General features: G+C 41.6%; 4 protein-coding genes across 6 annotated transcripts; 2 read left to right on the top strand and 2 right to left on the bottom strand.

Annotated features, from left to right (window-relative positions):
• The first annotated feature begins 35 nt into the window (after positions 1 to 35).
• On the top strand, positions 36 to 4,056 carry ormdl1 (ORMDL sphingolipid biosynthesis regulator 1). Of its 2 annotated transcripts, none has more exons than XM_020099719.2 (4): positions 36 to 246; positions 1,616 to 1,795; positions 2,843 to 2,994; positions 3,322 to 4,056. In XM_020099719.2, the coding sequence occupies exons 2-4, from the start codon at positions 1,622 to 1,624 to the stop codon at positions 3,455 to 3,457; spliced, it is 462 nt and encodes a 153-aa protein (XP_019955278.1). In that variant the 5' UTR covers positions 36 to 246; positions 1,616 to 1,621; the 3' UTR covers positions 3,458 to 4,056. The 2 variants fall into 2 exon arrangements, with proteins under 2 accessions (XP_019955278.1, XP_069389444.1); XM_069533343.1 differs by lacking the exon at positions 36 to 246 and adding an exon at positions 409 to 549.
• A 1,117-nt stretch (positions 4,057 to 5,173) lies between these two features.
• adat3 (adenosine deaminase tRNA specific 3) lies at positions 5,174 to 9,093 on the bottom strand. Its single transcript, XM_020099716.2, has 2 exons — positions 8,967 to 9,093; positions 5,174 to 6,502 (listed from the first exon to the last, which is right to left on the bottom strand). The coding sequence occupies exon 2, from the start codon at positions 6,485 to 6,487 to the stop codon at positions 5,432 to 5,434; it is 1,056 nt and encodes a 351-aa protein (XP_019955275.2). The 5' UTR covers positions 6,488 to 6,502; positions 8,967 to 9,093; the 3' UTR covers positions 5,174 to 5,431.
• alkbh6 (alkB homolog 6) lies at positions 6,877 to 9,074 on the bottom strand. Of its 2 annotated transcripts, none has more exons than XM_020099718.2 (2): positions 8,967 to 9,074; positions 6,877 to 8,312 (listed from the first exon to the last, which is right to left on the bottom strand). In XM_020099718.2, exon 2 carries the CDS (start codon positions 8,305 to 8,307, stop codon positions 7,603 to 7,605), a length of 705 nt encoding a protein of 234 aa, XP_019955277.1. In that variant the 5' UTR covers positions 8,308 to 8,312; positions 8,967 to 9,074; the 3' UTR covers positions 6,877 to 7,602. The 2 variants fall into 2 exon arrangements, with proteins under 2 accessions (XP_019955277.1, XP_019955276.1); XM_020099717.2 differs by having other exon boundaries at positions 6,877 to 8,377; positions 8,967 to 9,052.
• Positions 9,094 to 9,268: 175 nt separating the features above from the next.
• On the top strand, positions 9,269 to 12,917 carry osgepl1 (O-sialoglycoprotein endopeptidase-like 1). Its single transcript, XM_020099753.2, has 7 exons — positions 9,269 to 9,683; positions 9,767 to 10,154; positions 10,254 to 10,458; positions 10,799 to 10,947; positions 11,485 to 11,615; positions 11,728 to 11,799; positions 11,914 to 12,917. The coding sequence occupies exons 1-7, from the start codon at positions 9,478 to 9,480 to the stop codon at positions 11,996 to 11,998; spliced, it is 1,236 nt and encodes a 411-aa protein (XP_019955312.2). The 5' UTR covers positions 9,269 to 9,477; the 3' UTR covers positions 11,999 to 12,917.
• Positions 12,918 to 13,531: the final 614 nt, after the last annotated feature.

The following is a 13,531-nucleotide window of genomic DNA, read 5'->3' on the forward strand; positions in this document are numbered from 1 at the left end:
GTTTGAACGTTCACAGGACGGTCCGCTTTGAGAGGCTTTTACGGGGCAGGATTGAGCCTGTGGATTAAAATCGCGGGAATCAAACGTCTTCCTCGCAGTACCGTGAACCCACGTCTACTTCCGCTGTGGTCAGTGAGCGACGTGCTGTCAGCGCCGGATCTGGACCTGGACACATCAACAGGGGATACACACTTTCTCTCCGTAGCCCCTCTCCTCTGTGAATACCCCCGCTGCTCGCTGCTACCTGTGAGTTCGCCGCGCTGCTCTTGCGGCCGAATGATTGTCTACGCGTTTAACCGCGCACGCTTGTGGACGATTCTGATCCACGTCATGATGCTGATAAACTTGGAATACGAGCAGGGGTGGATCGGGTCGGGCTATGTACTGGGAGCGAGAGCATGTCTAACGGACGGTTCGGGTTTGTACGCCTGCTTATCGAGGCTCGTCAGGCACAAGGGAATCCATCTGTTTACGTTGAGTCAGACGTGTGATCGGTGTGCTGTCATGAACTTGTGTGCGCGGTTGTGATAGTCCTGCAGTGAAGTGGAGGTACGAATATTATTCAGCAAATAGCCTGGGCCAGTGACTCTTATTTGTGTGTAACTCAAGTGTACATCATGTCCACGGTTATTTCCAGTTGTGTCAGCAGTTCGTGTTGTTCGAATACACTCTCTGTGTAAATGGCTGTGTTATCAGATGTGTTATGAAACAGCACGTATCTGTTCTCTCGTGTATCAGCATCTATTAACTGAGCACCAGATGCATCAGATTGCCACAATGTTCACCAGATCAGGAATTGTACACAGCAATGGTGCCCACTGCTAAGGCTGATAATAAAAGATCAAACTGGGCAAACAGACTAAAATAGTATCTCCTCATTCACACTGGTGCATATACATATTTCACAATGATTACCAGATGCTAAAATGTAACAACACTGGTGAAATATTAAAAGTCTGCAGCTTAGAGGCCTTGTTTGTTGGTTAAAGTCTTCATTTCTATCAATAACTGTTTTCAGTGTCTTTAATCCAGTCTGGTAGCTGAAAGTGTGCCACAGGGCAAAGTTCAACAAGATTGCACGATATGTTGTCACATTTAGACCTGCAGGGAGGGAAAAGTGCTACAGCGGTACATTGTTTAACATCTGCTACCTCAAACAGAGGTTTACTATACAGAAAATTGCAACGGGTACACTGGCCCAGTTAAGGTCAAAGGCCCGTTGTAGTTGCAGATACTGTATGTCCAGTGTTGATGGTTTGTAAAAGTGATTTTAGTTAGTTTCGTTTTCCTGACATTAAAACAGAAATCCTGTGCTTTCCAAACATCGATCTCGCATTTCAAACCCTCGCAGTCATTGCTCAAGGCCGCTAATGATTATCAAGGCAGAACCAACGCCACAGAAAAACTAGCAAAGTTGAATGCATCAATCTCCAGATGCATTCAAGTAAAGTAGACCCCACTTGATGAGCTGAGTATCAAGAGCTGAATCATAACTTTTTAAGAACATCATAATGGGAACTGCTCTCAATACACGAGAAAGAAGAAACTAATAAATCTAAATGTTCCACCAAGGTGAAATCCTGTTTTGTGAATATTTTTATTTTGCTGTCCACAGACCAGAATGAATGTGGGTGTGGCACACAGTGAGGTGAACCCAAACACTCGGGTGATGAACAGTCGAGGGATCTGGCTGACGTATGCACTTGGTGTTGGAATACTTCACATTGTGCTCTTGAGCATACCCTTCTTCAGTGTGCCAGTGGTGTGGACTCTTACTAATGTCATTCACAACTTTGTAAGTAACACTTTCACACTGTCGCAGATATGATCAAATCACTCTTTCGATTTGAGGATGTCTTAGATATCATTTCCTAATACCAGTTAACTGTAGCTTCCAGCTCAATATTAGATGCGTGCTAAGCCAAACAGCCTGGTGTTAGCTTCCTCCCCCCTTGCCTGTGCTTGTGTGTGCTTGTTAAAATATGCTCTATTTTGGGGAGGCTGGCCTTGTGGCAGCCTGACCCATGATCTATTATGATAATCTGTCCACTCCATTTAAGGTCTCTAGACAAAACTGACCCTTCATTGTCACATGGCTGGCAGGCAAATAAAGAAACTGTCTGTCTGTGTGATATCATTGAAAAGTGTGAGCTCTGAGCACTTTACAAGGATTGTGTAGTACAGCCAATACGGAAGGCTATTAACAGAAACCAGTAAGGTCAACTGTAGCCTATTGTTGTCCTCACAATACAGCTGCAGTGTGCTGATTATGACTTATGTCTGCATTTTAGTTTAATAACTTTCCTCCCTGTAATGCAGCTTTTCCTCTTAAAGCTGAATTCCAGTGTTTTGACACAGGGTCCGACAATGATGGTCGTTCTCAACAATGCTAACTTGAGTGCGAAATAAAAAGACATTATTTGTATATGTTTGTTTTTTTGGCTAATGAATTTATCATGTGCCTTTGTGTCACAAGCACCAGGCAGGAGATTTGTTGTTATTGTTGAGATTTCTCTGTTCTGTGCAGTTCAGACAATAAAACTCCTGCAGCGTCACAACCAAAAATGGGTGATTTTTAAATTGTTAGTTACTTGGACAAGCGGAAAGTGAATATAGTCTTTGGTACAACAGCTCGATTAATTATTGGAATATAATATGATTATTTAAAACCTGCTGTATTTTATAATAAAGTGAATCAACTGTGACAAGTATTATTTTCATGAAGGTTTTAATGGTGAAAAATGTGAAAACAGAAAGTTCATAGCATTTAATCAGTCTGCAATGGTCTTATTCCTCACAAACTGTAATCGCAGCACCGTTGACTAAGTTTTTCTCTCTGCAGGGAATGTATGTGTTCATGCATGCAGTGAAAGGCACACCTTTTGAGACCCCAGACCAAGGAAAAGCAAGACTTCTTACACATTGGGAACAGCTTGATTACGGCGTGCAGTTCACTTCATCTAGAAAGTTCTTCACCATCTCCCCGATCATTCTGTATGTGCTAAGTAAACTCTGGTTCTGTCTTTACACTTACTGATAATTTACACATCTGTTTATTAAGACCCAGAGTCTTTCACGCTGACTACCACTGTAAAGTGAAGATGAAATTCTTTTTGCAGCAAATTATCTCATCCTTAGATCTTAAAAAAAACTAAACATGGATCATGACCAATGGTTTTGTTCTGTTAAAGGTGAAATGCTGAAGTTCATAGAATCCATGTGCAAGAAAATGTGGTGCTCACTTTTTGTCTTATTTCTTGTATCAAAATGACTTAGCGGTTTATTTTATCTTTAATTAATCTCTCTTGTCTTCCTCTACAGATACTTCCTGGCAAGTTTCTACACAAAGTATGACACAACACACTTTATCATAAACACTGCCTCACTTTTGAGCGTCCTGATTCCCAAGCTGCCACAGCTACATGGAGTAAGAATTTTCGGCATCAACAAGTATTAAGACATTGTAAATGCTGTGTCTCATAGCAACCACAGTTAATTCCTATGTGGTCTGTACCACTGATGTGTATACCGAGTCGTATAGTTTGTGTAAATGCCACTGTTGTCATTAGAATTTTCAGTTTGAACATGAAATGTTTAAGAGAACAGGAGTATGTTTGTAGATGACAGGATGCAATATGCATTACTAACTTATGTGAATATTTAATGATGTATTTTTGGCCTGCGTAGACCTGGGCTGGCCCAGGCATCAGTCAGGCTTTTGCTTTAGTTCATATTTTCCTTTCTTTGCCTTCAAGTCATATGTGAGTATTTGCAAAGATGTCCCCAATGTATTTTTCAAAGATGTTTACTTCTTGGGGGTTGGAGCCTGTGGCTCGTTTATTGGTACACTCTCATTTTGTAATGGGCGTCAAATTTGTTCGTCCTGAGTGAAGAATGGAATCATATTCTTTCTTTGCATGATTTCCTTGGTATGTGAATATTTCTCACTTGTGACTCAATCAAAACCGGGAAATATTTTCATTGTACAGTTTTTTTTGTGTGAATGTTATGTCCCGTTTGTCAAAATAAAAGTCCTGTATGTGGAAATGAGGCAAATTATTGTTGTCAGGTAAAGTGTTTCGTAAGTCAGGTCTGTAGTGTCCTGTGATAAATTAACTCTGACGTACAGTGCATTTAGAATGTATTCAGACCCCATCACCGTTTTCACTTGTTATTTTGCTTTCCAATGCTAAATAAAATAAAATATTAAACATTATCTTATACACTCATTGATCAGATAATGAAAAAGCTTTAGTGAACTGAAATAACATATTGTCAGAATCTTTGTTGTGACATATGAATTTGAGCTCAGATGCCCTCTGATTTCTTTGAAATGTTTCCTCTGGTAAACTCAGGTGATGTGACAGAATATTACAGATGGTTTAGATTAGTTTTTTAGATGAAATGTCATCACAGGGAGCTGGTTTCATAAACCGTGTGGACATCATGTAGAATCGTGGCAGAGAACCAAACTATCATAGAGATAACACCAACAATGCTGACCTGCTACCCGACCTGCACGTTGACACCATGCACAGTAAAATGTATGCAATGGTGGAACACATTTCAGTGGAATAAAATGTTGAAACAATCAACATAAAATCAAAATTGTTAGTATGTATCTGTTAGTCCCCTTCAGTCTGTATCGTCATTACATGGCCAAAACACTTGTTGATGCTAATGTGCACAACTGAACTTATGTCCCAAACATCCGCTGGTGATCTAATGGTAGTTGGTAACTTTAATTGTGCAGAAGACCTTTAAACATACAAGGGACATTCACCATCTTGTCCTATATTCTAAAAATCTAATATCCCTTGGATACATAGAATAAATTCAATAGAAACCCAAGATGCTTTGCAAACCTCCATATTAAAAACAAGGAAACATGTCACTCAATACCTGCATTTCAAGCCCCTCTGACAACAGATCATGACTTTTCTGATCACAATGTAATAAACATCAGAAAAACTTAACATTTCCAGAACAATTTGATTCTGTTTAATGTTCAGATTTCAATCAGCTAAATGTAAATGAGTTTAAAAATTGTATTTGCATTTGATTGATAAAACACGTAAAAAATGTTCCTTCATTTGGACCCAAGTACGCAGAGCAGCAGTTCAGTGAATAATATTAACTGTGCAGGTGTTGTATCTCAAGTCAGGCTTCAGTGTCACTGATGTTCTCTTTATTCCTTCTAACAAAGCTTTTAGGTCACAGAACTTTCATTTCAACCCCATAATGGAAAATCAGCATTAAGATGTAAACATTGTAATTGTTTTTTTAACTATATCTGAGGTTTAAATACAACAGTCACCACAGGATTAAAAACTTTATTTAAAACAACTTTATAAAAAATTATATTGTTCCTCTAGCGACTGCAACTAAGAATCTTCCAGCTCCAGACTCGCTGGTTGGAGCGATGCATTAATCATACACATTCCTCTAAACTTTGTTTTTGGATGTGGTCGTCCAACCTGTCAAGATCATCACACTGCATGCTCAAGACTCCTTTGTACACCTCAAATCGATGGTTCAGATCTTTCTGGCAGTGGATTTTGAATTTGGTCCCTAATGCCCCGTCAGCAGAGGCTGTCCCATAGAACACACGGCCAATCCGAGAGTGGACCAGCGCCATGGCACACATAACACAAGGTTCTCGGGTCACATAAAGGTCATAGCCAGTGCAAATGTACGGCTGAGAGCTGGCCTCTGCGTCAGGTTCATTTGGACATGTATCTGAGGTTGGTGAGGAAAAACTGCAAGCAGGGTATTTGTCAAAAGAATAACATCCAGCACCCTGGCTCTGAGCCACGAGGTCGATGCAGACCATGACTGCGTGGTGGAGGGGATGGTCGCCTCGGCAGTCGTGGCCCACTGCAATGACTGTCTGGGTTGCTGGGTTAACCACTACAGCCCCAACTGCCTCCATCCCCATCTCCTTTCCAGCTTTGGCAGCAGTGACAGCAGATATCATGTACATGTGCATCAAAGCTTTTTGATGTGGGTTGAAGAGCTCTCCTCTCAGAGCAATGGTCACCTGCTTATCCTCGTGAAAGGAGGTGGGCCAGTGTTTGCTCGCCAGTTCAAACTGGGGTCGCGTCAAGGGGGGACGTGAAGGGACCTTAACCACAAAAGGCTCACCTAATCCATCATGTCTAACTCCCTCTGAGGGCAGCAGAGAGTCGATGCTCACCACCTTCATGTCTGGTGCATCACTAACAAGGCACACAAGGACTTCCAGAGGGTGATGGCTGCCCTTGTCCTTGCAAGCCCGCACCCTCTTGATGTGCTGGAGGCCGTTCAGCGGGTAGAGGCTATTCAGCTCCTTGACTAGTTGAGATGTCTTCTTCTTGTCGACAATGGGTGCAGCAAACGCCTCCATCAACTCGACGTCTTGTGACTGCTCATCTGAAAGTACGGGGTAAGCGGTCCAGGAGTCAGTGTCGCACACCGACACTTTCTGGCGTTTCACTTGCGGCTCCATCTTTTTGGCGTCCTCCTGTGAAATATGATTTCACAGCAAAGTGAAACAAAGTTAGCATGTTTGCAGGGCAGAGCACATGATGACAAAGACTTTCTCTAGTGTTCCACACAAACCAAGGCAGAAATATATGATGCAACTGGTTCAATTCAAGTCTTTTGCACTGTGGCTTTGAATGTTTTGTATTTTAATAAAGATCTGATGAGTCATAGCATGAAAAACACCATTTGGAACTTCAGAGATAGCAGTGGGCTTATAAAACTGTTTAATAAGTGACACATATAATGGACCACTGCTATAGAATACATTTTCTAGTTGTCAGCAGGAGTTTTGTGTATCAAATGAAACAGCTGTGTTGCATTTGATGCATGAAAGAAAACAAACACACAAAGTTTTACTGTGCAAAGTAGATCTTTATTGTAAAACCCAGCTGATATTGAAAGTTATAGATTAGTTTAAATCGGATTGAACTGAACATAGTTGAGTTGGAGGGGACAGCATAAAATTAATGATACTGATAAATTCATATCAGAAAGAAATTTAAAGAAAGAATGATCAACATAACTGATGCAGCAGAAGCAGAGAAGTCCTGACTTCTAGCCACTAAAAGCTGAAAAAGACTGGATCCTACATTTCCTACAAGTGCAACTGGTGTTTCTTACTTTCTCAAACTTGACAAATCTGTCTGTCCCGAGCCATGAAAGACACCACACAACAAATTCCCCTCTACCAAGGAGCTGTGATGGGATGTGCAGACCAGACTGCAAACACAGTATCTTTGCAAAGTCAACATCAGCTGACAAACAAAGACTGGTTGAGCTCTTTTGTAAAGTAAATCCATAAATAAGAAAATACATACATACACCAAGCACAACCAGTATAGTAATATATCTATTTTATATATATATTTATATTTGTTGTGCTTTTGTACAAAGCAGATTTATCAACAATTTCTGACAATCAAGTGAAAATAGCAAACATTTGACACAGTTATTTAACAAAGCTCGAGGGGCTCAATTATAAACCTGTGACATTACTCAGAGAGCAGTCTGGATAATATGTCCACTGATGGTATGTTTCCACTATAACAACCTATCAGGTCAACACACAGTCTTTCTTCATTTCCTTCCAAGTAGAAGCTTTGTCTTTATGACTTTAGGCACATGTCTTACAGTCAGTGACACTCTGGTGCCTCGTGTAAGTGTCTCCCCTGGCAGGGCGCCGGCCGCCTGCAGGTTCACCACCTTGTCCGTCAGCGTGTCCTGGATGCACGCCTGGATGCCATGAAGGAGACGCTCGTACATGTCGTCCTGCAGGATCAGAAGACTGCGTGGCTTGACCAGCAGGGAGAGCAGGTAGCGGTTCTCCTCTGTCTCCGGTGCATCGCCCTCCAGGCTGCCGACGGGCCTGTAGAAGTCGAGGAGGGTGTGGGAGCCCAGGCTGATGGTTGTGACGGTGGGGTGGTACAGAGGGCCGTCTTCATGAGGCATAATCCCTTCTCCTGCTTTATACTCATTCACCAACACATGATTGGCTGTTTTCCCGCTGAATGCACCGAGAGAGGAGATTTTCTCACAGTACGTCTGGAGCCAGTCAGGAATCTTCTCCGGCAGCATACCTTTGGGATGTGGTAACCCTCCCCAGTTCTGCAGCCTCCGGCCCGACAGCTGAGTCCACTTGGTCTTTGGAGACTTGTAGACGTGCTGTAGAAGGTAGGCCTCCTCTTCCTCTGATATGAAATCTGGGATGTAACGCACTGTGGGCGGAGCATCAAGTACGACAAACTGCTTCATTCCCTCCACAAAACAAGTTGGGTGTTCCATGTCTCCTTCAGAAAAGTCAACATATAATATTCTTGTTAAAACTCAAAGAAGTCCATGCTGGCTGAGCTCCCTGGTGGTGACAGAGAATTAAATTTACTACCAACACTTCTGATAACTGCTGCAATCATTTTAATAAAATGCACAATGTATGTAATGAACGACAGAATAATTCAAATCTGTCAGAACGTCCCTCTCCAGCCGCCGCAGTGCATTGTGGTGATAGCATTAGCAGCTGTTAGCTCCCTGACATCCTTTACAATCACTCATACAGGAACATGACACATTACCAGTTCACTGACAGAGGAAATGAATAAACGATATTCGAGTGGAGATGATGCCTTCACGTCCATCTAATCGATGTAACGCTTATTCCAATAACATGTGTTTATTTTGGAAATGTTTCTGTGGTGAATCCTCGTGTCCCTGTTTCCTAATGATACCTTGAATCAAGGCAGCGATGCCACAATGTCTTGATTCATTATACCTGGTCTTATATGATTGTGTTGCCTTTATACAACACTGTCTGATCCCTCAAACGCCAACACGTCACTTCGCCCCACGATCGAAATGTCGTGTTTGAAGAATCAGTTCAACTCACTGCCACAGAGACGTAACACAGATATAGTTTGAGCACCACGTTCCACCTAATGTTACTTTACCTTTTAGATGAGATCAACACTGAAGACAAATATCGTTCATTCGTAAAGCGACTCCACGCTTCTCTTGTGCACCGGATTAAAATGTCCCATTAAAACAAGGCCTCCAAACCTTTTTGTTCCCAGGTTGTTCTCTGAATTGATATTGAGATTCATTGTATTTGTTTTTAAAAAGCATGTGTTTCTAATAACTGAATGATGTGTCTTTATCTCTTTGTATCGTCGGTGTTGTTTAGATATTTGCACTTAATCTAAAGTCACGAATTTGCTTCTGCACGGAATTATTTACATGTGACGCGGCCGGACGTCAGAGGAAGAACAGGTCGACCCGTGCACCGTATTTGATCTCCCTCTGGTTTGTTGCTGTCAGACTCGGCGCAATGCTTTCGGAATATTATTCCTTGTCAGGTTTAGTTTGTTTCTCGTAGTTGAGGTTTGAATCGGGGCCGTGGAGAGGTCACCCTGACTTATTCTACTGATTTAACCCTCAGAAGCGAACACAAGGTCCAGGACCATGTTCCCTTCCACAGTGAGGAGTGCACTGAGGCTGCTGCGGTGCAGGGGCACAGCGTGGAGCCCTCCTTCACCTGGAAAAGTCTTCTCTTCCAGACTGGTGCTGGGCATCGAGACCAGCTGTGATGACACTGGAGCTGCTGTGTTGGATGAGAAAGGTGAAATCCTGGGAGAGTCTCTGCATTCACAGAAAGAAGTTCACCTGAGGTGGGTGTCAGGGCCGTGTTCACGTCACACGGACATTATTCGGGGATTTGCTCAGATATGCTTGCCTCTCTCAAATGCTGCAGGGCTGGTGGCATCATCCCTACAGTGGCACAGCAGCTCCACAGGGAAAACATAAAGCGTGTGGTCCAGGAGGCTCTGGAGAGAAGCGGAGTGGACCCGAGCCAGCTCACGGCTGTGGCCACCACGGTGAAGCCGGGCTTGGCCCTGAGCTTGGGCATCGGCCTCGAGTTCAGTCAGAGGTTCGTGCGGGAACACGACAAACCGTTTATCCCCATCCACCACATGGAAGCCCACGCCCTGACCGTCAGGATGCTTCATCCCGTTGCCTTCCCCTTCCTGGTCCTGCTCGTCTCTGGTGGTCACTCACTTCTCGCCGTGGCCCGAGGGGTGGACGACTTTCTGCTTCTGGGTCACACTCTGGATGAAGCTCCAGGGGATACCCTGGATAAAGTAACAATGTCAAACTAACATAAGGCATTTGTTGTTGTTGGTCACGGTGCTCAGTTTGTGATCTTGCACGCAACACATTTTTTTTTTGTAAATTCACAGGTGGCGAGACGTTTGTCCCTCATCAAACACCCACAGTGCTCCACTCTTAGTGGAGGACAAGCCATCGAGCTTCTTGCAAAGAACGGCGACAGGAGGAGGTTCGCTTTCACAACACCCATGGGTCAAACTCACGACTGCTGCTTCTCTTTCGCTGGACTACGGAATCAAGTCACAATGATGATAATAAAAAAAGAGACAGAGGAAGGTATGAGGACTCATGAATGGTTTACTTCCAGTTGATAGACCTTTTCAGGAAACAGTAAATGACTAATTATTCTATTTGTAAATCCATACATTCTACTATACGGGTTGCTGTGGCTCAGGAGATCATTTACTTAAATATTGTATAATTTCAAACATAGTATCATTTAATATATCAATTAATTTATAACTTTTGTACATGACCAGGGGAAAAATATGAAGAGAGACTAAAGCAAAAACCTTGGCAAAGTTTAATCAGCTTTTTTTTAATTTACACACATATCTGAAAATGATGTAATTCAAGTTCCTGAGTAAAACCTTTTTACGTCTTCTTTCGTCTGTAGGAGTAGAACAGGGGACACTGCTGTCATGTGTGAATGACATTGCAGCTGCCACACAGCACACTGTCGCCTCTCATCTTGCGAAGCGAACACATCGTGCCATCTTGTTCTGTAAGGCAAACGGCCTGCTGCCATCAAGCAGTCCAACTTTGGTGAGTGTGTTACTCCTCTTCGTATTGAATGAAAATATCTTGAAAACAAGTTGATAAATCTGACATTACTGCACTGTTTTGAGTCTAAGATTTAGATTTCACTTCAGTTCTTATCACGCTGTTTGTACAAGCATGAGGAAGGAAAATAAAAATGGACTCTAGATTGCTTCTAATTTAAACATCTGCTAATCAATCAATCAAATATTATCTGTAGAGCCCATATTCACTATTCATAATTTACCTCCTCTGTCCTTAACCACACTAATACACTTCCAGGATGGACAGAAGTGCAATATATGTCATCTTAAATAATGAGGCTAGTATTTAACAAAGGGCTTATATAGTCACTCAAATGTTCAAAATAGTTCTCAACAAATGTACTTTTCCCTCCTGAATGAGTAACACTTAAAACACCATTGCTCACGTTAAAAAAAAGGAATTTGTGTTGACAGTAAGACCATTATAGAATAAGACCGGCTTCATGAAATGAAACAACTTTGAGGTTTGAAGCTTTCAGCAGTTACTCTTTTTTTCTAGGTGCTTTCTGGAGGAGTTGCAAGCAACCAGTATATCCGCAAGGCTTTGACCATTATCACTGAGACGACAGGACTGCGCCTGCTCTGTCCTCCAGCCAAATTCTGCACTGACAACGGAGTGATGATTGCATGGTGTGTATATTGTCAGGATCACCAGTGAAAGATTTAACTGTGAAACTGACTTTAGGATCAAATTTAATGTGGGAATTTGTCTCCTTTTTATTGGTATTTTTTTTAAAACCAGGAACGGTGTTGAACGCTTGAGAGAAAGGAAAGGAATACTGCCTCCAAATGTAGACGTCCGCTACGAGCCTAAGTAAGTCACTGAAGATTTAAAAAATGTCATATTTAACCAGACCCAACAATTCTGGTCCACTTAATGTCACTGCTGATTAGAACGACACTGGCTCACATAAACGTTTCATTCCAGGGCGCCGCTGGGTGTTGATATGTCAGCGGAGGTGAAGGCAGCAGAGATCAGGTTGCCATCGGTCAAACTCAAGATCCCCAACTGACAGACTGGTGTATCTGTCCTGTACGGACAATAAGTTTGTAACACCTGGATTTTCCCCAGTTCAAAGAATATACTGTGTATATTTGTATATTTTGTATATGTATAAAGCACACAGATATTTATTAATGAATGTGTTGTTACACATCTCAGTTATTTTTTTAACAGAGAATCAAATTCATCAAAGTGGATCTTTTGTGTTTTCATCTATTGTGTTTAACTGAAATTACAGAAAAATCTGGACCATGCTCACTTGCTTATCAAAGATGAATTAGGACTTTACATTTCACAAACCTGTGAGGTTGGATGAGTAGATCAGTTTAATAACAACCACAAGTGTTCTGCATGTGCGCTCATCATGCAGGAGGGGAAGACAGGATTCCACGGAATGAACCTTTAATCTTCTCTAGTGGAACAGATACTACTTATCTGTCATTATGGGGTATATATACCTTTACATTTATTGGCCTAGTTTCTGGTTTGAACTCCAGAAATGTCCATATTTTAAAGTTATTGATTTTGGTTGGACAACATGTAAAACTGAACTTGGTTCTGAATTAGCAGTGGGGTTTCTGAATCACTGTAAAAAAAAAGTGGAGAATATTATGACACACTCCTCCCCACCCTCCAACTGTGCAGTGCCGACAGCCCCCCTGTCTATGAACTACTGTCTCGCATATTAATTTAAAATTTTAAAACATTTATTTTTGTCTTTTAAAGATTAGAGAGATTGAAATTCCTGTTGGACATGAGTTTGCTACCTGTCCTTACTAACATTACCTCTTCTATGATCGATCAGTCATGCAACAACATTCAGACTTAGATCTTCACATTCAGATATAACACATTGTGGCTTAATCCTCGTCAGTCTGCATTGAAACATTTACCTATCATTATTAAAAGTTTTCTTTTTTAAATCTGGAGTTTTAGGCACATGAGTGATCTATGATGAATTGTTTCTCGTGGTTTTTTGTTTTGCACCAATGGAACATTTCTATCATAGTCATATGTTGTAGATCATGTGACGTTTCTGAGTCAGCATGTTTGTACTGCAGCTTAAAAGAAAAAACTGGACTGGATATAATTTAAATATAGGCTGCACGGTCTGAATGTGTTTTAAAAGCATTTTAATTCGAATGAGCTCATGTTGAAATCGTGCTTAAACTATGTGGATCAAGACTTTTAATGAGGCTTCAATCTTTGATCTAGAAACTTCTTCTCTACATTGTCTGCTGCCAGCCGGAATTTAACATTGAATGTAGCTCTAGGATTTCAGCATCCATTAATTTATTGGATGCTTCAGTGCTTATTGGCCACAAAGAAATTAAAGTCTGCTGGATAATGTGGGGATGTAGTAGACTACCATGAAGGAAATGTGATTGTGTTAAAAATCTCATAATTAATTACTGGCTTAATAAATAACTCCAGCTCAGGTTCTTTCACTGCTAAAGTGCTACACTTTTTTAGATATCAATGTACAATAATGCCAAACACTCACTGTCCAGCTTTACTTGATTCAAAAGGAAGCTGTGCTGTT

This window comes from Paralichthys olivaceus, chromosome 10 (genome assembly GCF_024713975.1).
Source record: "Paralichthys olivaceus isolate ysfri-2021 chromosome 10, ASM2471397v2, whole genome shotgun sequence".
NCBI lineage: Eukaryota > Metazoa > Chordata > Actinopteri > Pleuronectiformes > Paralichthyidae > Paralichthys > Paralichthys olivaceus.